Source organism: Bombus terrestris, chromosome 14, assembly GCF_910591885.1.
Source record: "Bombus terrestris chromosome 14, iyBomTerr1.2, whole genome shotgun sequence".
Classification (NCBI taxonomy): domain Eukaryota; kingdom Metazoa; phylum Arthropoda; class Insecta; order Hymenoptera; family Apidae; genus Bombus; species Bombus terrestris.
This window is the reverse complement of record NC_063282.1, coordinates 7,374,000-7,400,500: the sequence shown is the minus strand read 5'-3', so window position 1 is coordinate 7,400,500 and position 26,501 is coordinate 7,374,000. Positions and strand designations below refer to the sequence as shown.

Here is a 26,501-nt window from a genome sequence, read left to right as displayed (position 1 = left end):
TGAAGAATAGATAATTCAAATTTCTTGTACGATAATCTAAATGATCCCACTTTACAGTCAACTAAATGACCAAATTACACGCTCATTTACTTTTGAAAATGTCGAGCACGTTTGAAATATCCGCATCAAAGTGAAGAAAATATTATTTAAGCTACTTTCACAATACATTAAATGACCTCCACTTTACAATATCACCTCCGATTCCTTTACAACCGATTAAATAATAAAAGTTTCACGACAACTTCTTCACTTTTGGAAATATCGAACTGGAGTGAAAAAAAAAATCCACGAGGAAACGTAATGATAGAGAAACTGTGGAAAAAGTAGGTTGCGAGGGGCAGAGAGGAGACAGTGCTAACGCAGAACTCGATCGTGCTAACATCCTTCGCGTACTGAGACGCGGGAACAATTAACCACGGGCCACGATACCTGACTCATGTGGGCGATCCACGTGGATGGATCATCCTCTTACTATCGTGCGCCAGCTCTGCTCGAGGAAACACAAAGAGTGGGACGACGGGATGGATATCGCAATTTATACGCTCGTCTAAAATTGGAAGAGTCTTCGTCCCTGCGTTTGACCACAGTTGTTAACGGTAACTTTGTTGAATCAGCTAACTCAACTGCGGCTAATGTCATCGTTGTCTGCTCTTTAATAGATTCTTAAGGTCTCTACTGGCCAGAGGCGTAATAACAATCCAATGTAGATACTTGCCTATTTCTGGAAAATGGTTTAATTAGAATATCGTAAATAAGAAAACTGCGTAAAAGTTGATATCTACCCCATCCTCTTTTTTTTTGTGGATTATTGCAGTGATCCATTAAGGGCCGAACTTGTATTAACATAACATCTTACCTACAGCTCTTTTTAATTAATATATGCTGTTAGATTCTGTTTCTTAATATTATGGCTACGATAAGGAATTGATCGCTATTTGAGTGTCTCAGAAGCCACGTTAACTCCAAAAATGAAAATAAAGGAAACTGATAATATTACGAGTAATATTGCTTTTAATTTTCTCTGGAATTTGCTATAGTTTATACCATCTTTTGCGATAAACAATCTTACGGGAATAAATCATTTGTTCTTTTAAGAATTGAAGATTAATCGTGAAATTGAGTAATTAACAAAAGCTAGAATCGACAGAAGCTTGGCTTCTGAAAGACTCATTTCTTCTTTCAGCTAGATTCTGATATTTTGTAAAGTTTAAGGACATTGAAGTATAGGTGACCGTATGATATATATATATATATATATATGTCTTTTATGAACTTTGTAAGCTTTGTACTTTGACGAAGCAACACATAAGTACGTTATCTGCATTTTTCAATAATGGTACGTTTACGTAACTTTACACATTATTTCACTGCTTGTTATGTAATGGATTATAGGAAAAATCCTTTCTCTTGGCCTAGGAACACTCACAGCGAAAATTCCATTACTATAGAATGCTTGAGCACGTCCAACGAAGTCTATAACCATATTTTTTTCAGTGAAAATATTTTAATCTTCTGTGATCTGTATAGACTTCTAGAAACTTTTTAATGGGCGGATGTGCTAATTACTTCATAAACTATTCTACTTTTAAATCTTCCATTTATGTTACTATAACATAGAAAAAAGTCTGTACAAGTTGCCAAAAGGTAAAATATATAACAAGAAAATGAAATAAAATAACCTTATAACTGTTTTCGATAATTATCAGACGTTATAGAATGTTTTGTTTTATCTGAGAAGTTTTCTTATCCCACAATTCTTGAGTTTCTGAAATGATTGACTAAATTACAATGTAATTTCAACCTTGACCTTTGTACAAAAATTTACTTCGCATTTATGATGCATATCCCTATGTGAAATCATCTCTTCATTTATTTATGATTATATAACAGATTTTGCGCAACGTATGGTGTAGAAGTCAATGTCATTTCGAGCTGGATGCTCTCCAAAGAAAATTCCAAGATTTCGTAGCTTTGAATATACTATGCAGATGCCGGTGAAGTAGATTTTCGAGACTTTCAATAATACAATGAGGTAGAGTTATTTAAATCATTTAAGCTCTAACATCTCCAAATTAAATCTTGAATTTATCTTATTTCCATCAACAAGGAAGTATTATGTAAGAACTAGTAAAATGAACAATAAAGTTACTTGCAGAAATATAGTTATGCACACATGCTACACAATTATGATAATCATTATGTAACAGCGAATATTGACGTTAATTAAATTTCCCTTTTGTTACGTACAAGTTATATTCTCATAGAAAGTTATGGCCAGAGCTATTAATGTATACAATATATTTCTCTATTTACCACACCGTTAATAACGAGTTAAATATGTAATCTGTTTTCAAATGTAGATCGCTTCAAAGTCTATTCATAACCGAATTTGTCGAATTACAAGACTTAGCTTGACTCAAATTGACTCAAGCATCATCCTGACCTAAATAAATCGACCTTATCCTATTCTAATATATACTGTTTAATGTGCTCTTCTGATGTTCATATACAATGAAATACGTATTAGATTTTTCTGTTTCCTATTGTACCGTCACTTGTCTTCTGCAAGGACAGATCTATAGGCATTGTTGATGATACGAAAGCAATTGTTCAAGGAAGATTTGATAGGACGATCCAATAAGAGTGGGCGACTCAATAGACTCGCCCTATTTACTCCTCAACACTAATGGAAAGTGAGAAGAGTAACGAAAAAAGAGAAATACATAGAATAAAGCGTTATTAGCTTCCTAGAACAGAGAGCAGACAATATTAAATTATTTTCGTCGCCATGTCCTAACAATGACCAACGTTTTCGATGTTAATTAAGAACCTCTGTAACAGAATTAATTAATTTCAATTCTGGACTTTGGGTCCAATCAAATTTGAATTGTAAAATATTGATGTTAAATAAAAAAGGAAAATGCTTAGAAACTTGTATAAATAAACAAATTTTCTTAATGCGTTCAGATAATTTTAAATTTTTCAGAGATTCTCAAAATACAAACTCGGATAATGTTTAATTTTTCATTCATAGTATGAACGTATTATGTATTATGGAGAAGAGAGATATACATATAGAAAACAAAACAATACTTGGAAAATGACTAATGAGGAAACTTCTCGAAATTGTAGGCTGCTACATTCTTCTCAAGTTCGTGCTTTATCAATGAAGAGGAAGAAAAAAATATGGACAGACACGCTCGAGAGCAAGGTTTCATCTTATCGAGGAACTATCTGCAAGCTTTTACATATTTACTTGATCGACCCAAACAATGCTTTCAGAATTTCCTGTCCCATTAACAATAGGTTTTAACTTCAACGAGTCATTGTCGCGAGTCTTCTTTGTTCGTAATACGCCACATCACTGACACGTTTTCATAAATCAGTGCCTATAACCATCCGAACGGTAAATCAGTATCGTGGATCTAAACAAACATTTTCTTTTCAATGCAAACATATTTATAAATTATTTATTTACTAAGATATAATTATAACTTTTTCACTTTGTTTCATCCCCTATCATCAATCCATGAAAAAAATATTTAATATCCTCTGAACTTCTCTTTTCAATATTCTGTACATTCAATACTTCACGTTTTTCGCATTCGTCATTCTACGCTATGTACTCTAGATTTCATTCATGGATTATAAGAGATTCATATCCATTTACAAGCTCTGCAGATTAGCTTTAAATGTATTAGAATATAGTGTTCGCTAAAATAAGTAAAATATGTGTCGACTGGCTCTAATTCCAGCAATTATTGTACAGAGTGGTTTGTATAACAATAACAAATTATATCACTTTCCTAGTTAAAGATAGAGGAAGTCGAACGAACTAGAAAAATCTGTGTTTTCATAAATTCAAATCATATTATAATACATTCAAAAAATGCAGATGCAATCCTTTTAAATAGAAACGCAATTTTCTTCTACTTATACGACTATCCAGAACATTCTAAATAAGAAAATATCAGAATTTGTATCTAAAAACCCTTGGTTTAAAAAATTGCATCTATCATTTCCTCCCTAAAGAATCCCTAGAAAATCCTACATCATCCTCTTTAAGAACTACCTATTATTGATAAACTTTTTTCTCGTTGGTCGTTTATCGAATATAAGATCTCTCGGCGATTTTTCAAGTAAAGAAAATTAACGGCGAGACGGAAAGAACGTAACAAGATCACAATGAATCTCTGAAAATTCGAGGCGAAACTCGGTCACGTTAGCAATGCTTCGTATCTTTCGCCTGATCGCCGTTTCAAATACATAAATATAAATAAGTAGGACAGAGAGGATTTTCAGATAACAGCAGATGAAACAAGACTGTACGTCGCGCGTACTACGGCGTTCCGTGGCAAATTGGTGCCAAGTCCTCACTGCACTCTTGCATTTTTCGCGGTTCTGTGAATCGACTGAGTACACAAAATTCTGAAGATCATCCCATGATATATGCATCCGGAATTATTTCCCTACGAGACGTCAAGACATTAATCTGCGTCAATAAAACACAACTACGACAATGTTCATATAAATTGTCTAGTAACATGATTTACAGTGACTTACGAAAGTATTCGACAATCTTAGAATCTTTTTATGTATACACTATACAAATCATTTTGAAATCTCATTAACACTGTAACGAGATACGACCATCGTCATCAAATTGGTAAAATTGGAAACGAATCTGAAAATACATATAGAAATTGCAAGATATTCATCGAAAGCGTATTTCGCAAAGATCGCCAAAACATTTGAGCGGTCAATTGCATATTCATTATAGTAATAAGCCACAATATTTACTGCGAGTCTGTAACACTAACTGTCTGTTTAAGATTAATATTCATGCTAATTTTTCACTAAGTGTATCTAAGTATATCTAAATGTCTTGTAACTGCTATATATATTTTCTTATTGGTTTCAGACACTATTATGGTCATGATATTCGTATCTCACTGTAGTGTTAATGAAGTTTTGAAAAATTTCATATATTGCATATAATATATGTGTTTAAATATGACTTCATGAGCCACTACATCTTAGACAATATACAGTAAATATTCAATTAAGTCCAATGGTTCACTAAAGTATATTTGATTCAGAAATAATAATAGTTATAATCTAAATTAAAAGAGTGATAGTATTGGAATTATAAGTATCTTACAATTAGTTTAAATGGTTCAGGAACAATCATTATAAAAGATCTGAAAGTGTTTTTGGTTACAAATAATCATTATCGACGGTCAGAATATTTGTTGGTTACTGATTAACCAATATCAGTGTCAAAAATGGTTTATGGTTGTTTATTTATCGGTTTATGGTGTGTAATTGTAGAAATAAACTTAAATTCATTTATTATGTACCGTTTAATATTTCACTGAAAATTCAACGCATTAGGTCGATTTAAAAAATGTAAATTATATATACAAACTAACCTAGATACGTCTCCCTCCAATTAAACGACTTCCGTCATCATTTTACGCATAAACATATTTTGTTGAGATAGTACACTATCGTATCCTATTATGCCATTACTAAAATGTTGTAAAATTTTGCTCCAAACAATATGTACGTCGTATTTTACAAGTGTTCAAAAATTTCTAATTAATATATAGTAGTATAATGTTAATGAAAAATTAGTTATTTCGGTTACATTGTCGCGCAATGATGTCGACTGCGCATGCGCATAATATTACTTCATGCGTTTAAAACTAGCTACGAAAATTATTATTTACCCAGCTTGAATCCGACTCGAATGTCAACCACATGAAGGAATCTGGCAGCCATGCGTTCATATTGTTGAATGACGCGTTAAGTTTAAATTAAAAAACATTTAACACTAACGACAGACTTGTTAACACCAGATAATGTTCACGACGACGCCACACTCTTTCGCGTAATGAAAGTGTTGTTTCCGACACAGAAGGATTACATTTAGTTATGTTTACATGAGAAAGCGAGCTAATTCGATCCACAACTGCCAAGAGGAAACCTAATCTCCCTATTGGAAAATAAATAGACGTTTGCAATAAGACTTCGATTTCGCGACAACGATTTTATTCTTCCGTGAATATACAACACAATGCCCATTGTACTCCCTCTTCACTATGTTTTCGATGATTAACCCGTGGAGTTCATGTTTTTCAAATGAAATTTGAAGTGCATATTTGATTTTATAAATATATGTGTATACGAAAGCTACAAGAGAAGAACGCGATCTTTTGATTCTTAATTTTATGATTAAAGAATAATATATATTTTAATATAACATAATTGAATATAGAAACCTGTTAGGTCTAAAAATGTATACTTCTTGAAAATACATAGTTCATAAGTTGGCAAACATTTATGAAAACCAAAGATATAATTATTAAAACGAGCAATATTTTAATATTATATTGAACAATATTTCTAAAACTACAAAGAGGTTGGATCAGTACATGTTCAATTCTAAAACCCCCAAAAAAGGACAATTTTCATAATATGTACAATATATTAAATTTTAAAATTGCTTTCGTGTAAAAGATAAAGAAAGTAAGATCGTACTTCTTCTCTTGTTAATAAAGCTTTAAAAAGCCCATATTTATATAATATTTTTTGTTTCATTACAGCCATAGAATATACGTATTGATGAAGTTTGGTTGTTGAACTCTGGGACACCCTGTATATGATTTAATCCTGCGGTTTCTATTATTATTATTAATTTATATTCTTTTATTTCCTATTCTAATTTATATTATTAATTTATAACCTATTATATTATTAAAATATAGATAATTTTATATATATATAAAATATTGTATAAAATATATAAATATATAAATATTGTAAAATATATATTATATATATAAAATATTTGATTTTAGTATACAATATAACTTTACTAGCTTCTGTGTATTCCTTGCGTTTTATAAATAAAATTTCAAATCTTTATTACACGAGAAAAATACCTGAAAAGATACAAACGCGAAAAAAAAAACGAGAACTGCAGGGTTAATTAATAAATATTAATGTATGGTTTATACGTGTTAGTATAAATATATGATTAATAGTACAGTGATGTAATAAAAAGCGATAGAATCTGATAGTCTTCCATAATAAAAGTAAATAAACCAACTAAGAACGTATGAAATAATGATCCCATATAATGATACGGATACAATTGATCTATATGGATTAAGTGTGAATGATATGATATTTCTGTTCCGTGTGAATATCGATCACCGTACATTTTTAAAAATTATACAAGGAATGTTGAAATGTAATATGTATAAGTGAGTTTAAGTTCCTATACATTGTTAATATTGTTTAAGAAATAAAACTGCCAAGGAATTTAAACCTTATCAAATCTCTGTCTACTAGCTTAAATGATTAGCTATCAGTAACCTTTTTCATCTTATTACGACTTCTGTAACGTTCATAAAACGCTTGGAATTTATCTTCAATTAAAAAAATTTTCGTTCCGAGACTAAACAACATTTTATTTAATTCCTTTTCGGAAAATGCAGCGTTCCTAAAACACTACACATCGTTAATAAAAATGCCAATAAAAACACTTTGAAAGCATCGTATACCGATTGTACTATACAGTATCATAACTATGTGTTTCACGCATTTATAAGAAATTTAAAAATGCAAAAATACACATAAATATATATAAAATTCTAAAATCTATATAATATGCAAAATAAAATATTAAATTTTATTTTGTTATTCTTATAAAAATATGAAATTGCATAAATATCTGTAATCATTAATAACTTCGCGTAGTGAAGCAATTGTGCATAAAAGACTATACAAGAGAATATAATAACATGAAACATTGAATTAAGACTACAATAATAACATGAAACGTTACGCTAGGTATGCTACTATAGTAATTACGCTACGCTTATTAGTACTAATGGTATCAACAATCAAACAATGATCTTAGTTTATTGATCAGACTCACCAATTAAACAAAAGATTGATTCTCCCGGATATCCGTTGTTGTCATGTATAATAAAGTCGCAGTTGCTCAACCTAGGAGCAATCGTATAAAAGATCGATCATTTTAAACATATCGATAAAAATTGAATTTGAAATCAAAGAATTAATTCCACAAGAAAGATTCATATTCGTTCTATGTACCAATGTATAAACGTAAGAATTGTTGTACATGCATACAAAACAGTAATATAAAAAAAGAAAGAGATAATCCTGTCTTCGAATCTTTTTATTCCAATCTTACTCTCGTTTTAACAAAGAAAAACGCTCTTAGTTAAATGACTTTTAAAAATAACTTTTGCATAAAGCTTGAAGACAAATTATACGTATTAATGAAATTTTAGTTGAAAATAAATTGAGCTAAAACTTTTGAAATGTTTTAATGTTACGAAAATTGGCAATTAAGTCGAGAACGATCCAAAAGACGAAGTACACTTAAATTCCAAGAAAAAATACAAAGTACACGTTGTTGTAAACGTACATCAAATAGAAAAGATAGAATGATTTGTTTTTTGTTGCTTTCTAACACGTTTCGATTTATTCGAAGCGATCTCGAACTGTACGGGAGTAATGAAAAGCATTTTTATTGGGAGGATTCTAACCTCACCTGAAAGAGTACGATAACTTCCAAGGTAGCCGAATCCTACTACTGGACAACGTGGACCGCACCGTCGTCAATTAGAAACGACGTTGTATATCAAATTGTTGTTCACATCGCGTCTATTAAACGACTCTAGGAAATCGTTCAATCACACGGTAAAATCGTGAACAGGAAAATGTTACTCCGCCGTCTTTCATTCGATGTACGTAGCGTCATCCACCAGGCGGCGCTGTGAATGTCGAACAGCTGATTTCTCATGCACGTGCGCCATGGCCAGGTTAAGGCTATAGTTATGTTATAGTATCGTTCTCGCAAACGAAATATCTGAAAATTAAAATGTATATTCTCATAAGTAGACTGCGGATTTTTAATCAAATTCATATTTTTATAAACATAAATTAAAAAGTGATCTAAAAGTAACCTAATCTAAACAAAGATTTATTTCACTTATTAAATATTATAACGCGTACTGTAGTTTGGATGTTTCATATATTTTTGCATTTCATGTGAATTCTATATATGTTTACATCTTCAAATTTCAGTAAGAATTTATATACATAATTAATTCTTTTATTATTTATTATTTCATTTAACAACTTATTACGGAACCATAGTTGCGTCAACGCAGCATTTCATTTATAATTTCTTTTTAGATTTACATTAATGAATTCCATCAAATGTACACAGCGATTATGAAAATGAAAAAATTCGAAGAAAAAAAGAAATGAAAATCTGGAAGAATTTCTCGAATATTTTTTTCGTTACTATCTTTTTCCTATTCAGATCTTACAAATTTACGAAGTTCAAGGAAATTAAAGTGTTTCATAATAACTCATATGTTCTATCTTTCTTCCCTAATCACCACTCCTCGTCCAATACCTCTACTATGGTTCTATGCTCCTGTTATCATTAGAACAAGCATACTAAAAGCAAATTGAAATATAAAATAGACACAAAGATAGCAGTACCATTTTTGTCCTTATTCTACAATCCTAGCTCCTTGTCAATTCTTGTCACTTCTACTATCATTTTATGTTCTTATTAAAATTGTACTAAATAAAAGCATTAGAAAGAAATCCAATTATAAAATGAAGTTAGTAACTTATCATATTCTTTCTTATACAGAAAACTCTATACTTATTCTGCGACCCTGTTAAAAGAGGATGGTCTTGACCAAAAATATACGGAAAGATTGACAGAATTAGAGAATTAATAATACATATGTAAATATGCATTATGACTTGTCTCGTAAGTTTTGTTGTCACTTGTGACCGAGAATTCTGCCTTGCAACATGACTGGTACTATTCCTACCATTTTTTGAAACCCTTTCGTGAAGCAAAATTTCAATGATATACAATAATTTGATGATGTGCAAAAATTTCTCGCCAGATGGATTTCTCACTTTATATTCAAAAAACGATATCTAAAAGTAAATGATCTATTGTATTTTAGGTCAGGTTTGGATCCAATTCCCAGTCAGAATTAATATATCGTATTTACATATCTTCAATAGAAAATTCAAAATCAAAGGATATAATAAATATCTATTATTTTTCCTCTAAGCGCCTATTTTATCTTGAAGTATTATATATAAATTAATTTATTAAAATACTATGGCAATGTATATACATTTTAGTTATTTATTAGTTTTAATGATAGCAAAGAAAAAAATTCCTGATGATTAAGTAACAATTAATAAGTAGAAATTTTATATTTTATATTATCAATTTCATTTCAGTTCCTATATTAATTTAATGTATGTACATATATATATATATTTTTTATAATTATTTCATCTTTACATATGTATATTGTATTTTGCAAGATTTATAGATAACATCTTGGCAAATGCAATTTGAAATTTCGTAGATATATCTTTTTACGGTTCAGATTAGGTTAGATTTTTGTCAGATTAGGTTAAGTTATTATATTATCCACGTGGACTGCTTTTTGACAATTATGTCAGAACTACTATCATTGCCACAAAAAAAATATTACAGACAACGTGCACACTCAAATCCCATAGCAGATCACTGCTTAGAATAGTATGTAATTATTTTCCATAAAAAATATAAAATTACTTAAAATGATTGAAGTCTATTTACAAACATTTTTCATTCTTTTCTTGAATACAATTTCAGTCCTATCAAACCGGATTTAATGAATTGGAGTTCATTATATCCGTTTTATTTTGTAACTAATGAAGGAGAGTCCAAAGAACAGAATTTTTCACAGAAATGTGTTGAGTTTGTAGATATTGGTTGTGGCTATGGAGGACTATTAGGTACAAAATTATTTTAATTTTATATTACATTGTTTCTTAATGTATTAACAGAGTATCTTCTTTAATAGTTACATTGTCATTAATGTTTCCTGAAAATTTAATTCTTGGAATGGAGATTAGAGTAAAAGTATCTGACTATGTTATGGATCGTATAGCTGCATTAAGATCACAAAATCCAGGACAATACCAAAACATTGCATGTCTGAGGACTAATGCAATGAAGTATCTACCAAATTACTTTCACAAAGGCCAGGTATAATAAGGTATAGTCATATATTTAAACTTATAACTCTGTACTTTTATAAATATTAATTTTTATTTTTATAGTTGAAGAAGATGTTTTTTTTATATCCAGATCCACATTTTAAAAAGTCCAAGCATAAATGGAGGATTATAAATAAGACACTTTTGGCAGAATATGCTTATGTGTTGACTGAAGGAGTAATGTATTTTCTAAAATATTACTTAAATGTCTCTATATTCTTTTTACATAAATAAGTAACTATGAATATCATTTAAAGGCCATTGTATATACAGTGACGGATGTTAAAGACTTACATGAATGGATAGTGAAACATTTCCGTGAACATCCATTGTTTGACGATGTTTCTAAAGAAGAATTGGTAAGTTTTTGCTACTTATTTCTCAAAAGATTAAGTCAGCCATTATCTTACAAATTTTTTTATAAAGGATAAAGATCCCATTGTTGAAAAATTATATGAAAGCACAGAAGAAGGTCAAAAGGTAACAAGAAATAAAGGAGATAAATTTTTGGCTGTATTTAAACGCATTCCAGATCCATTTGAGAACAAAATTAGTTGATGCCAAATACCTTATGTACTTGTATATAAATGGAGATATTTTTTTTGTAATCATTATACAAAAGATACCCTAAATCCTGTCCTCAAATATTGGGAGTCCGCATTGTTATTATCCTCATCATTAGATCCATCATGTTCTAAAAAAGGGTCGTTTAAATAAATGTTACTTTAGCTTTAAAAGAGAATAATAAAAAATTTATCTTTAAAAACTGAAATTGATAGATTACTATCTTCTTCTAACTCATTTTCCAAATCAGTTCTTTTTTGTTTGGGTAACATTTTAAGATAGTTACGATGCCGTATATCTTCATTGGGAATCAAATGCGCAGTTTTCAAGGAAAATTCATCGTGTATTATAGAAAATAACATCTAATAAAAAAAGAAACTATAAGTTATTTTTCGATAGAAAATCAACATGATACATAAAAATTATTTCTTTTTACTTGCTCTAGTAATGAATCAATAAACGTTAACGGCGGTGATATATATGATCTCCGTATTAATCTCTTTCGCTCCGAAATATCCATCATAAATTGGGTATAATACAAATTTCTGTTAGGAATTAGACTGTCTTCAACTATTTTTTTAAATCTTTTACTATTAACAATATCCCTAAAAATTAACTCTAATAGTTTACTAATTTCGATGATAATTACATTATTAATTATTTATAAAAATGAAATGCAGAAAAGCAACATTTACCATAATAAGCCTTCTAAAATAAATTTCACTATACAAAGCTCTTTCTCGTCTATAACATTGCATTTTTTACTATCATCAAAATAAATTACATTTGCTGGTGAAGCTTTTAATTCGTTTAATAAACTGACTTTTGTAGATTCATCTTCTATGCTACATACACTACAACGTAAACTCAATGTTTTGTAGTATACATCAGGTTTATTGAGTATTTTTATCCACGGTTTCTATGTAAAATCAACTTATAACATAATTGGTTTATTGCAAAATATTACTTGTTTACTTACTGGGATATAAGTGCCTTTTTCTGTAATGGTAAATTGTCCTGCTAATTCTTTACTTAGAATAGCATGTTTGATAATGCTTCTTTGATATATCCGCCTTTTACTAGCGTTAAAAAATATACAAGGTATGTGAACATCGATTCGACAAGGATATCCTTTAGTGTAGATTTTTATTCTAAAACTCTGCACTGCCTTTGGATGCAGTATACCCTTCCGAGGAAATACGTCGATGTACAGTATCTCTGGTATGTCTTGACTAGAGATATTTAACATTTTAAAGGAATATGATAGAAGATTTTAAAACATTAAAATTTTTTAAGAGTACCATATCCACTCGTAAGCGAGTGCATCGAAATCTAAATTGTTATAAACTAAAAGCATTCTGACAATAACATTATGCATAGGTAGAAACCATACATCGATGCAATCAATACTGAAATATGCAGGAAATAGTGAAGTTTTACAAGCACAATAAGATGGTATAGCTCTCGCATAACTGGCTAATCTAAAATCAAAAGTTGACTCTCCTTCCATTGTCAATTCTTCTGTTTTATCACCCATAGTTATTGGAACTATTACCTAAGAAGTATAATATTAATTTCTTAATTTTCTAATTATTAAATTTATAATACCTTATATGTACCAAACATTCTTGGTTGGAACTTCAAAAGAAGAGGTATAGCTGTTCCAGTCTTTATAACACCACATTGTGTTAAACATGAAAATACTTCATAATGATAATCTTTATTCACTTTGCAGATGTTATTAATATCTATCGAATACGGTAAATCATTATTTGTAATATTGTATATCCAATTTACCTAGAATTTCATTATACTAATGATTCTTATGTTGATACAAAGTACTATATCTTATGAACACTATTGTAATATATATATTATAAATGACATTATACCCTATACATTATCCCTTTGTTTCCAAAATAAGTTCGTCCGAAATTTACGGATGTAGTGCTTAAGAAATTATCTTGTGACTGGGACTCGGCTAAACAATTAATGACTACGTTTAACATAACATAACGATCATGTCCAATATCTAATTCCCAACATATTGCCGTTTTCCCGATTAACGTATAATGTATCTTCATACCAATCACAGTTTCTTCCTTTGGCTGTAAAATATCAATTAATATTACTCTTTTATATACATTCAATTTAGTAATGCACCTTGTATAAATAGTTAGTTGACATAAAAAAAAATCGTACACGTAGTGTTTTAGATCTTATGTTTACTGTACAAAGATTTGTATGTATACAGTCAGTTTCTGTGTGCTGAAGCAAATAACCAAATGTTTTTATAACAGGTTTACAAGAACAGTTTTTGATTCTTTTTAAAGCCAATGTAATAGGAAATGATGAAGGATTGATCATAATCCATTCTATCAATATTACTCCTTTATTGCATTGGAACATTGGAAAAAGATTAATATTTATGGATTTTCTTTCTTTTGGTAATATGTTTTCCAAGATTTTGTTTAATCTAAAAAAGAACTAATAATCATGTAATACATAATACCGATTATATAACACAAATAGAAAAGAAATATACCTATTTACATGCAGTCTCTTCCATAAAAATTGTTTGCTTATTTGAATTGTACAACGCTGATTATATCCAAAAGCACATATATTCTGCACCTAATGCAGATATTGCATATATAAACATTATTTTATAAATCCGAATTCTAATGGTCAAATGAGTTATAATTTTACTTTTAATGTAGGCAAAATACACATGCAGTATACATTGCAAATCCATACTGGTTTTTGTCTAGCTATTAATGCATCTGATCGAAAATTAACTCTTATCAAATATCGAATTGCAAATTCATAATATACTGCTGTATGTGGAGTGATAGAAACTGTAATTCTTTTATGTGATCCTGAGAAAATCGTTTCTGATGCTGGATGTAATTTAACATCTTCCTCGATATTTCCAAGTGGCCAATTACGATGTGTACAAATTAATTTATAATAAATATCCACTAAACTAGAATTAATAAGATCAAAATATAATGTCTTGGTATTGTTATATTCTAATTCTTTGAAATATAATTCGTTCGGAGTTGCCTAAAGAAATGAATAAAAGATAAATCTTTAATTTCTACTTCATATTAAATAATAAAGTCATGTTGCATAAATTTTACCTTTAATGATCCAATTTCGCTACTTCCACGAACACATAGAATTACACTATATTTTGACCCAATAGGTACTCCCTTCTTTACAATATTTAAAATACATTGTACCTCAAAATCATAGTCTATATTTGGTTCATTCGGAGAAAAGGAACATTCTTGATGTAAAGTATCATTTGCATCAATTTCTCCGCTTATGTATTGTATATTAAGTTCAGGTGGCAACTGGTAAAATTGATACCTATAGATAAACAACTAAATGTTAAAATATATTTCATACATTTTGTTTAGGAGAGAAATTAGCTTACTTTATTGTATGACGCGTTACATTTCGCATTGCAAGTTGTAGAAACTGCTGACAACCTAACATAACTGGTGGAAAACTTAAAACATTATTATTGCCAAAAACAATATTTGCATTCTCTGCATATCCTTTAAAATCTATGTAATATTCATTTTTCGTATTCCCATTAAAGTATACTGTCCATCTTTCTAAATAAATCTGTTCATCTTGAGGTTTAGGTGTCATTTCAACTACAATTATTTCATAATCCCTGCAATTAAATAGTTCAGCTATTAATAATGTATCAAAGTTGAATTCACAAATGGATTAACAGATTGTATATCATACTGATAAATCACACCAAGCATTGGTTTTACAAGAAAATGACTTGCTAATGGTGAAACAAATTGAAACATTAGAGGTAAATGTCCAAATCTTTTAATGAGGAAAGTGGTATAAACTGGATATGATGGCATGCATGGTGGCATTATTACAGTTTGAGGTATTTCATACTGTGGAATCCATCCATTTGATATGACAGGAAAGGAGTGACCTAAGATATATTTTAATTTTTAAATATTTCATTGTCCATCTTCATGTAAATTCATTCAAAATATTTATCATAACTGGCTTTATCATAACTTTTGCACAACATAGTATTATACCTATCACTGTCACAGATGTAACAAATGGGAAAGTAGAGTGCTTTTTATGTTCCAAAAGAACAGAACAAATGATCTTTTTTCCATAAAGATTACATTTTGCATTAGGATTAAATGTAAGTTCAAATAAAGCAGACTGATGTGCACAAACTAACATCTCAGAAGGTGTTATATTAAAAATTTCATCTATATCTACAATACAACAAATGAATTAAAAAGATATTTAACACAATGAACTATATATAAACTACCTTTCTCCCAGGTAATTAATAAATTGGAATGATTATGATTTGTGAGACATATTGAATGAGGTATTGTCTGAATAAGATTTTCTACATCCACATCAGTTTGTCCAAGATTGAAATAATGCTTTGATAAGGATATTGGAGGAATATCTCCTAATGTATCAGTACCATCTCTCATATATCCTTTGAAACCACCTTTACTTTTCAAAGGATAGGTAATAGCATCAGAATCTGTCTTAAAAGATAATGCACTACACCAGCCATATAATTCTATAATAATTGGTTCCTATATTTTAAATAAATTTTTCAATAAAAAATAATTCTCAGTTCATAAAAATTACATATTATCAATGGTTTCATTTAAATTTACTTGATATAAAATCAGAGCAACCAAATAATAAGTGTATCTTCCCTCCCTTGTCGATGTAAACGTAATTGTAATATATTTACGAGAACAAGGATTAATAATGCCGTATTTTGCGTCTATCTGGAAAGGCTTACATTTTTCATCTATATTGAACATAAAGGTCGCAGCAACTTTAGAATTATTTGTTAATCTAATTCGCCTTTTAACTTCTGGTTTCTGTATTGTGCAATTCATAAAGATTTTCGTTGTTGAACAAGTTACTTCAGGACCTGCTCAAATATATAAACGAAAGTTATAATATAGAAATGAAATATGTATATAAAAACAGACAAAGAACCATAAGATAAGATAAAATTTTATAATACATTACAAAATACATATTTTAAGGTAAATACCGATACTACATCCATAAGTAATAATTTTCGTACATTCCATACTAGTATCTATAATTACGAAATAATCAACATTTTTAGAAAATGCAACAAGTGGCTGATAACGTATCTCGCATATATATTTTTCATCGGAGGCTAGAGTCCAAGTATAAGAACGTAAATGAAATACATGATCCAAAGGATTCGTAATCGGATCTCTTTGGACTTGATATACTTGTTCCTTCTGTAATGAATAAATTAAATAAAAATAGTCAGTATGTAGAAAATTTCATAAAGATATAAAGAAGAATAAAATGGAAAATTTATAATAATTATTTACAAAACCATCCACTTCATCGATTTCGATGACCTTGAAATATATGCTGTCAAGGAGAATGTATTGAATAATTTTGCATATCGGGTTGTTCATAAAAAGTCTTACATTTTTATTATAAATTTCTATAAAATAATGAAATGTTGGAGGAAATATGATTCTTAATTGGATACTAAAGAGGACTAAGGAGAAACATTTAAAATTCGTTAATAAAACAGGTTTTTTTTTTCAGTGAGATAATGTTGAACCTCATATATCCAAGAAGTTTTAAATTTTAGTTGTATTCACTTGTATTTATCTCACGCATAGAATATTCGTGTTTCGTTATTATTTATTTGGACCTTTACAAAACTTATTCAGAAAGTTTAGGCACGAAATTAAATACCTTAAATGCTTGTAGAGATTATTTGAAGGAATTGGCCGACAAAGACGAAAAAATTAAGAAAAGGCTCGTAAAATCATAAGTAGTAGTATAGTAGTAAGCAATTTTAATTAAATATTAACTTTTGTTACGAATTTTTCGAATAATATAATATATGTACATATAAGTATAGGTTAAGTTTGGATTAAATTATAGATTTTAGATTTATTCTAAATCTTAAAAATATTATGTATAATATTAGAAACATATTCGTCCGCATATGTCAGAAAATACAGTCAAGCGGCAGTTATACATATGCATAGATAAAGTTATTCGAGATATTGATTTTGACAAGACATCCAAAGATCATCGAAATTTATAAGAGATAGATAGACTACCTTATAATTAATTATCATTTATAATTACAGATTATAGTATTATCACAGACTATAATAACTATAACACTATAATAACAACACTAACTATAACTTTGAATATTTTATACATTTTTTGCACATTTAATTTTTTTTTGTGCATTTATGCAACTTTAAATTTCGCATACATGTATAAAAATTCGCAGTCTATTAATTATTAAACTACAAATATTTATGCAAATTTAGATTTTTTATTTTATAAACTAAAAAAATGGAATAAAAGTAGGGATGTTTTATTTATTAAATATTATAACAGGTATTTTACTTTGAATATTTTACATATTCTTGCATACTAAACGTATTCTGTGCATTTATGCAGCTTCAAATTTCACATAATTGCCTAAAAGTTTGCTTAGTAATTAGATACCAAACATACTTACGTAAGATTCATTCCATATCTCTATCGTTTTTATTCCCGTTTTACCAATTTCCACGTCTCCATAATCAAGTTTAATTATTTTCATTTTATTCTTATTTTACAATAATCGTTATCTACCGTGAAGAATCCTAAAAAATTTGTTCCTCTCAATTGCAAACACAAAAATGATATTTGCCCAACGATGCATATATTTTCATTTGAAATGTATCAGATCGAGATTGTCAATCTCGATCGCGATCTCGAACTCGGATCTCATGACTTCTCTCGAATGCACAGGAACACATTCGTTTTGTTTTGATATAGGAATGACGTATCCGTGAGGACAGTAAATCCAAACGATTTTGTGGAAAACATTTAAGAATAATTCTTGGAATTCCTTATTTCATATAGATATTCCTTTAAGGATTTAGACATACACATCATCGACTGGTAATGGTGACGTTACCCATATTCTTTATGGCTTTTTGACAGTACCTGTAAAAAATGGCTCGTCGGAATGTCTTAAGTCTTCTATGCTTATTATATTTCGCAAACACTTGTATGAATTATAGTTTGTGTACGTTTTATAATAATTATTACGAAGAATGTAAGTCTTTTTGAAACAATATCATCTTTTTTTAACTTTTTGATATTATTGGTAAGGATATTTAACTTGTGATTTCTTCTTCTAGATGGATTAGAGTCGGAGAAGTTGTGTCATATACTTGGTAAAGTGTCAACTATAGACATTAAAATCGGCGCGGCGATTGTACGGCCGAAGTACATGCTGGATCGATGGAATGTTCGTGCTAATGTTCATTGTAAATTTAAATTTATTACGGCCAAAGGTTATGGATTATTTGGAGTCATTCAAAAAATGTCCTTCAGAAGAAACGGAACACAGTGTCTGGATTATGTACAAGTAAGCAATAATTTGTTATTGCTTTAGATGAAATCATAAATAATTTTTTAATCTGTTTTAGTTTAAAAGAAAAGATTTTCATAAGACAGAAAAATTTTGTGGTTTAGTTGATCGCAGTAATATGAAGTATGCAATTCATGAGTCTGAAGATCGTACTGAATCACAATCATTGTCACAGATTTATGCCGAATATGATCCAAGCAATCATAAATCTAATGCAGAACTAGAAACTGAAATATTTATATCAAAAGAGAAGTTAGAAGAAGGAGAGTTTCTTGCTATTCGCATTGCTTATACAACATTCGGAAGTAAGTTAGATTGATTTTAAAATTTTATAATTATAAACTATACTTTTCATGTAACATTTAATATCATAGATTGCAGTACTGTGGGCTACAAGAGATACGAACTAATCGGTCATGATACCTGTCTGCTAAATGAATACTTTTGCGATGGCGTTTACAATTGTATACCAGGTATTTGTTCTGATGAGGATAATTGTACCAATGAAATTATTAGCTCTGACACTGGTATAAATGTAACAATAGGTGCAGTGAGTATCATGATTTTATGCCTTGTCGTATTCATTGCGTGTTTATGGATGTGTAAAAAGTCACAAAAATTATGTTGGTCTATCGATTGCGCTGATTCAAACGTGTGTTCGAGACCAGAACCATTATCGCGTGATACAGAGGGATCTGTAAATCCATCAGTTCCCTCAGCACCGATGTTAGAAGTCGCAGTTCCTTCATCGGTTGCTGATAAAGATTTACCACCTAGTTATGATTCCCTGTTTCCAGAACAAAGTAATCCTGCTAGATCATAATTGTAAATGCAAGTTATTATATGTAATTAATTTGTACTGACTTGTTATCTAATGTTTTAATTAGATATTGTTGTACACAATGCAGTCTTCAGATATATGGTATGAATGAGTGTCTTTTTGAATGAACCAGATATAATCACATACAAGTGATCGATAAGAATACCGAATTTCTTTTTAGTATTTTATACCAACTATTTTGTCAATGTTGTATACACTAGCATTTATAATACTGAATATTTTTATATTTTATATAACTTGTTCTACAAAACTATATTGAGATATAAGTACAAGATCCGTAATGTATAAAATATAAATAGCCACTACTTTATGGTCAATTATTCAGCAACGAAAAGTACTATTTTAGAACAAAAACCTGTTCATAGTTTATAAGTTGCTTTTAATGTTGGAAAAATACAGTATTTAATAAATATAATATTTATACAAGATTGTCTTTCAATTATTATTAAAATGTTCATAGGTTAATTAACACGTATTCAGTTATAAAATTATTCATTATGTTATTTCCATTTATACCCCAACATGTTCGTGTAACCATAAACAAGCGTTGATAACGTTATCAATTTCAGCAGTTCCTGATGCTAAAGGATGATTATCGTTATAAACTAGCATCCTGTAATAAAGATTTAATAAAGATTTTATGGTGACTATAATATTTAATTTTTACTTATAAAACTCTTACTTTGTTCTAACATCATTCGCTTTAAGACGTTGAAACCACAGTTTTCCTTGAGACGGGGGTACTCGTAAATCGCTCGAACCTATACATAACAAGGTTGGAGCTTTCACATTATTAACGTGAATAATCGGGGAACACTTAAACATCTTCACAAACATCTCAATTCGATCCGATTCCGACATTGGTGCACTTTCATCAAAGGTATAATTGATTTCGGCAGCACACCTGAGATTAGATGTATCATGAAAACAATAATTGAAATAAGAATTCTATATCATATCTAATCTTTGTATTATTATGTTATTTTGTTATTTTCATTGTACATTATTCTACAACTGATCTTACATAATTCTTTCCTCTTTACTCAGCGCATTGCGACTGCAATATAATTGTAATTCATGAAAAATGACTATGAACCTACGAAAAATCTTCAATAATACATTAATATTTTACCAGTCTGGAATATCTGATATAGTGAACATAGCAGCAATGTCGATTACAGGATTTCTTGCAACAACAGCTTTATATAAGTCCTACAAGAATAAATTGTTGCATATTACTGAATTTTATTATTTTTTTAAGTTTATAAATAGTTTATGAACTTACTGGATATTGACCACTTAAATGAGTAACTAAAAATCCTCCATGTGAACCACCAATAATTCCTACTTTGTTTGGATTTAACCATGAGTATTTTCGTAAAGCTTCTTCTGTAGCAGTCACACAGTCCTTTACATCGACATCTCCAACTTTTCCTTGAAGGTATTCAACATTCTTTGATCCCATTCCGGTAGAACCACGATAGTTAACTTGTACTACAGCGAAACCTTAAATAAAAATAATTTTGTAGGGAAAGTTTAAAATCTTTATGAATAATTAAGACAGATTGTTGAATATAAATGACTACAAACCAAAAATTTACCTGATAAAACAAGCAAGAAATAATCAAGTACAAACGAATTTGCATAGTTAGAATGAGGTCCACCATGTGGTACGATTATTAAAGGTACAGATTTGTCATTTCCACTTTTTGGTCCAAAATAAATGAAGTTGAAGTGTTCTGTAAAATCATTAAAAAACATTTAGACTATATCTTTCAATCCTTGAAATGACAAATTACTTACTTATTTCTTCATCATTATCGTAATCATATTCAGAAGGCTCATACATTAAATTTTCAGTACCAGGAATTTTTTCGGGAATAGAAATTTTATTTCTTTTAATATGACCATTACTAATTGTTTCTGAGTCAAATCTTCCTACTGAAAGCATAGATGGCTCTAAAAGAGATGTTTCCGAAAATGCAATAATATCATCTTTTACGTCCAAAATAGCAAGACTGCTTTTATCATTTTGGATCTCAGTTATAGTTTTCGTTTCTGTAAATAATATTTTTGTTATTAATGATTTAAACAAAGGAAAGAATTAGTAAAACGTGAGATATAGTTTGAATTTTTACTTCTATTAATGATGTAAGAACGTGTATTATTCTGTTGTGCTGTACTCAAGAATATATACTGTGAATCAGTGCTCCAGCAATGGCGTGGTAAACGACCATACAAGCCATAAAACTTTTCAGCATTTTGAATAGGTATGCTCGAATTTACAATGTCTACAAGTATATCAGCCTAAAGAAAATACAATAATATAAATTTAAATAAAATGAACAGTAAACTAAGTATATTCTAATATACAAATACCTTTGAATTTTCAGAAGCAAATTCAAGATGCATAAGTCTGTGAGTATTATGATGTGGACCACCTGCTTCTCTTTCTAACCAGATAAGATATTTTTTATCAGGACTAAATCTTGGGCTATGGACAGCACATCCATCGCTTGAGAGCTTTTCTAAAAAATATATGTACAATGTATATATATAGATATATAATCTTAATTTATAAGCCAATGGAGTGACATGGGATATTTCTTACTGTACTCTCCATCCTTTAATAAAAATATCCAAGAGAGTCTATTAGTACAAGCAATAAGACCTAAATGTCTTGGCTCATGTTTCCATGCTACACCAACAACACCTTGACTATCTGCAGTCCATAGTACTTGAGCAGGTGAGAGATCATTTGGTATACCTGAGAGAGCTGAAATTGTGTCTGTTGTCGTATCAAGGACAGCAACAACTGGATGGTGTTTACCTACCAATTGTTCTCCCCAATGAGGCTTGTAAACATATTCATTACCCTATATCAAATGTTTTATTAATTAAAGTTTACTTTTACTTTATATGTATAATTAAAAAATGAAGCAATTTACCACTGTTACTTCATTCTCATCTTTTTTATTTTTATCTTCTTTATTTATACGTTTCTGCTTATAAAATGGTTCAGATTCTGGTTGCTTTTTTTCAGCAATATATAATACTTTTGTTTTGTCTGGAGACCATTGAAAAGAAGAAAATTCAGCTAGAAACATAAAGAGCAAAAGCTTTTAATTCTTGTTAGGTGTTATATTATATGCATATTGTGTAGTGAATGAATATAATTTTTAATTAATAACTACAATCTATGTATACATCTCCATGCACATCCAAAGCAGTTAAATCATAATTTTTCACAAGCCTCTGTTTATCCCAGATTTCAATAAACTGTTTTGTAGTATTCTCAATTGTAGCTTGTCTTAATATTGCTTTACATTGTTTATCCTCAGTGAAATCAGTTAGAAGTCTACAACAGAAAGAAAGTTTTCTTTTAGATGTATATCTTAAAGATATAACTAATTATATTTTTATAATAAATATGTATCATACTCTGTTGTAACATCAAAGGGGAAGCTTTGAGTTTGTACTTGTAACTTTGAATCTAAAATGTAAGTTTGACAAAATTTTTGATTTGTCTTTCTCTCTAAATTTCTTTGGGTCCATGTGCTTAAAATCGATATTTCATTTTCACTTAGCTCAAAAATCTTTGCATCAGTTAAAGAAGGATTTCGTACTAATGTTTTGTACAAATTGACAATTTTTTTGGTCTACAAAATATTAAATATTTTATTAATTTTCCAAGGAAATTTTTTGCAAATATTGATTTAATATTTTTAATTTTGAACTTTAACGTACCTGACTTGTTGCCATTATTACAAACTTATCTTCAAATTCTGTTTCCAATCTGTTATCATATGTTATATAAAGACAGCCAGACGTTGATAAGATATCAGATACAAATAACATGTATAAACAATTTAATTATGTACACAAAACATTAGCGAGTTAATGTTGCAAGATAATTATTTCTACGAAATAAACAATGTAACCGTTTTAAAATTAGAGTAAAATTATTTTATTATATTATAACGTATATAAAGAATATTAGTAATTATTGAATACTTAAATATTAAATACAGAAGATATTAATGTTATTTCAATGTGATAAACGATGTAATGTTTTGTTTTAATATATTAAAATATACATTTGTAATTACTTTTCAAAAATGGAATTTACTACGTGCTTCTTATTCAGCAATGTTTTCTACTTTTGTACACAAATAATAAATTTGATTCTCAAGTTGGTAGCACTATTAGTACTAGAAAAAGAAAATATGGGTAGCAATGGCGCCAGTTTTAAAATTACCTGAATCAAAAGAATAATTTGTTAATATTTAAACGAGAAAGAGAAGTTCGTGTTATTGTAATAAAAATTTTTAATATCGATTTTGTGTAAATTAGTATTTTTATTTTACATCAATTTGCAATATGCTAACATACCGCAAGATTAATGTAATTTGCACAAATCACAATATCGATAAAACACTATAACAATTATTACTGCGTAGCGATTAATCAAAGCATATAAAAAAAGTTTATTAGAACAAAAAGTTTATTTACAATTTATAATTTTACAAACTTATTTAAACTATATACTTCGTATGTACAGTTCGCAACAATTATACATGATCTCAATAATTTGTTTCTTAAACATATCTATAAAAATCGTATAAAAATAATTTGGAATCGCCTTATATTTTTGATCAATTTGAAACAAAATATTATAAAAGTATATACTATTGCATAATTATTAAGACCACTTAGATCGATAAAAAATGTCCTCTCTTTGATATTTCGACTAAGCTAAATATTTGTAGAAATATATAGATAGTTTAAAATCTCACGAGCAAAATATTTCATAAAATTTTCCACAAAATTACGTCGTAGATTTCGAAAGAATCAAAAGAGATTTCTCGATCAAACGAATGTTGCGAAATGTCTCTTTCTCGAAGAGTGTCTTAACTTCACATAAGATCAAATTATCATATAAATTAATGTACATACATATACATATAATATGTCGTTATACTTATACCAATATCAGTCGTGCATTCGTTAAAAATCATTTATAGCCCGCTTTATCGAGAATAGTCTAAACTGATCAAACCAAACAAACTTTCTAATAAAAGCATTTCCTTTGCTCTTCCTAATTTATTTAACGATTTCAAGTGCGTGGTATTTTGAGTATAAAATGTAAATCATACCTATAACAAGTGTTTTTAATTTTTACAGCTAATACTTCTCGTACATAGTAAAATAATTAAAAAGGTCATCTCCGGAATTCGAAGCTTTAACACAGCGCCAAACCATTCGAGGACGATTCACATTTAATATTTCATTTTCCAAAATTTGATGCTACAACATCGCTAAATGAATTTCATTTCCAAATTTCATATTAATCTCTACGATGTTGACTCTTATAAAGATTGTTTCGAAATTTTTTTTTAGTGAAACATAAGTGTGATTATTGGTATTGGCGATGTGCAAACGTTAAAATTGGTTTAAAAATAGCATCGCTATATCAGTTGTTTAAAAATCCTCCGCAAACTTAAAATAGACAGAGACTACAAAAATATGATAAGTCTATTTTTATTCATTTTCTGACTTTTATACCACTCGATAACTAAGACGAGGTATTTTAACATTAGACAGTTGAGAGAAGGAGAATAACTTAATAGTTATGTCTTTTGAAAATATGTGATTAATCGACAATATCCTGTAAGAAAGAAATAATGTTAATTTAACTAGCTTTCATTATTACTAGTCTGCATAATTAATGTCTTTAATATTTCTTAAATACTCAAGAGAATGTCTAAAATACACACTTAATCCCAAAATAAAATGAAAAAGTATTGACTGACGATATAACAAGTTTTAAAATGGCTTCCGTGTAAAAATCATATAATACGACTTATCATATTTTTTTATTCAGAGTCTTGAAATAAGAGTAAAAAACTTTTTCGCCGATTTCAACACCACACAATTGCAAAACCATAGTCGATCTACGCAATTATGTTGGTCGGCGAATTTCTATACGAAACTAGAGTGAATCGAATTTAAGTAATCGTTTGTAATTCCGCTAAGGTACAGAAGGAGCACACTTTCGATTCACAAATTTCCCTTTCAATTGCCAAACAGAGCCGCCTTCTGCCTGAATTGCGCTCGTCTCGCCGCTTTTTCCTCCTCTTCCCGCTTTCGTTCCTCTTGCTCCATGCGGATCTCATCCTCGAATTTGTTCGCCTTCCGTAACTGCTCGATCTGGGAACATGGTAATTCATACACCGGGTAACGTTAATTAAATAACGGACACACTTTCCTGAATTCTGAATTTGTCATCACTGTGATTCGTCTATCATTGTTCTCTTTCCATTAACGAGGTATGCAGAAGAATTAAGATCATTAAGTTTATTGAAAACTATAAAATTTTACGGGCAGTAAGATAGTTCATTAACTTTTCTTAATTAAATTCTATTTAAATAAAAATGATGGAAAGGCAGATATTTTATTATTATTTCAACTTTTATTAATGAAAATTTT

General features: G+C 29.2%; 6 protein-coding genes and 1 long non-coding RNA gene across 9 annotated transcripts in view; 3 read left to right on the top strand and 4 right to left on the bottom strand.

Moving 5' to 3' along the window:
* The window catches only part of LOC100648801 (kinase D-interacting substrate of 220 kDa), a 44,038-nt gene extending 35,258 nt beyond the window's left edge, over nucleotides 1-8,780 (bottom strand). The window contains exons 1-2 of the mRNA XM_048411845.1: nucleotides 8,591-8,780; nucleotides 7,949-8,019 (exon numbers count right to left, since the gene is read on the bottom strand). The gene's annotated coding sequence lies outside the window, so the exon portion shown is untranslated. The remainder of the gene's footprint in view (nucleotides 1-7,948; nucleotides 8,020-8,590) is intronic.
* Nucleotides 8,781-8,837: 57 nt separating this feature from the next.
* LOC110119848 lies at nucleotides 8,838-9,415 on the top strand. The gene is made up of 2 exons (XR_002308358.2): nucleotides 8,838-9,125; nucleotides 9,238-9,415. It is a non-coding gene; the product is annotated as an uncharacterized LOC110119848 (long non-coding RNA).
* Nucleotides 9,416-10,403: 988 nt separating this feature from the next.
* LOC100649946 (tRNA (guanine-N(7)-)-methyltransferase) lies at nucleotides 10,404-11,905 on the top strand. The gene is made up of 6 exons (XM_003400757.4): nucleotides 10,404-10,630; nucleotides 10,727-10,869; nucleotides 10,938-11,122; nucleotides 11,197-11,310; nucleotides 11,391-11,492; nucleotides 11,560-11,905. The coding sequence occupies exons 1-6, from the start codon at nucleotides 10,545-10,547 to the stop codon at nucleotides 11,689-11,691; spliced, it is 762 nt and encodes a 253-aa protein (XP_003400805.1). The 5' UTR covers nucleotides 10,404-10,544; the 3' UTR covers nucleotides 11,692-11,905.
* LOC100649828 (cilia- and flagella-associated protein 65) lies at nucleotides 11,625-18,401 on the bottom strand. The gene is made up of 19 exons (XM_048411852.1): nucleotides 18,269-18,401; nucleotides 16,784-17,003; nucleotides 16,392-16,657; nucleotides 16,028-16,307; nucleotides 15,780-15,968; nucleotides 15,463-15,667; nucleotides 15,140-15,385; nucleotides 14,841-15,072; nucleotides 14,407-14,763; nucleotides 14,243-14,331; nucleotides 13,900-14,173; nucleotides 13,590-13,805; nucleotides 13,306-13,494; nucleotides 12,999-13,252; nucleotides 12,677-12,929; nucleotides 12,393-12,616; nucleotides 12,134-12,302; nucleotides 11,918-12,059; nucleotides 11,625-11,827 (listed from the first exon to the last, which is right to left on the bottom strand). Exons 1-19 carry the CDS (start codon nucleotides 18,350-18,352, stop codon nucleotides 11,745-11,747), a joined length of 3,972 nt encoding a protein of 1,323 aa, XP_048267809.1. The 5' UTR covers nucleotides 18,353-18,401; the 3' UTR covers nucleotides 11,625-11,744.
* A 149-nt stretch (nucleotides 18,402-18,550) lies between these two features.
* Nucleotides 18,551-20,438, top strand: LOC100649712. Of its 2 annotated transcripts, none has more exons than XM_048411851.1 (4): nucleotides 18,551-18,853; nucleotides 18,939-19,168; nucleotides 19,347-19,476; nucleotides 19,546-20,438. In XM_048411851.1, the coding sequence occupies exons 1-4, from the start codon at nucleotides 18,751-18,753 to the stop codon at nucleotides 19,992-19,994; spliced, it is 912 nt and encodes a 303-aa protein (XP_048267808.1). In that variant the 5' UTR covers nucleotides 18,551-18,750; the 3' UTR covers nucleotides 19,995-20,438. The 2 variants fall into 2 exon arrangements, with proteins under 2 accessions (XP_048267808.1, XP_012171825.1); XM_012316435.3 differs by having other exon boundaries at nucleotides 18,554-18,853; nucleotides 19,230-19,476.
* LOC100649598 (acylamino-acid-releasing enzyme) lies at nucleotides 20,371-23,895 on the bottom strand. Of its 2 annotated transcripts, XM_012316436.3 has the most exons (14): nucleotides 23,760-23,895; nucleotides 23,454-23,671; nucleotides 23,207-23,370; nucleotides 22,961-23,109; nucleotides 22,624-22,888; nucleotides 22,392-22,540; nucleotides 22,151-22,319; nucleotides 21,816-22,070; nucleotides 21,614-21,751; nucleotides 21,298-21,518; nucleotides 21,145-21,224; nucleotides 21,037-21,069; nucleotides 20,695-20,916; nucleotides 20,371-20,625 (listed from the first exon to the last, which is right to left on the bottom strand). In XM_012316436.3, exons 1-14 carry the CDS (start codon nucleotides 23,868-23,870, stop codon nucleotides 20,523-20,525), a joined length of 2,277 nt encoding a protein of 758 aa, XP_012171826.2. In that variant the 5' UTR covers nucleotides 23,871-23,895; the 3' UTR covers nucleotides 20,371-20,522. The 2 variants fall into 2 exon arrangements, with proteins under 2 accessions (XP_012171826.2, XP_012171827.2); XM_012316437.3 differs by lacking the exon at nucleotides 21,037-21,069.
* LOC100649474 (EF-hand domain-containing protein D2 homolog) overlaps nucleotides 23,760-26,501 on the bottom strand; it is a 24,180-nt gene continuing 21,438 nt past the window's right edge. Inside the window, exon 4 of the mRNA XM_003400753.4 lies at nucleotides 23,760-26,222. Within this exon, the coding sequence (XP_003400801.1) occupies nucleotides 26,088-26,222 (135 nt within the window). The 3' untranslated portion in view covers nucleotides 23,760-26,087. The remainder of the gene's footprint in view (nucleotides 26,223-26,501) is intronic.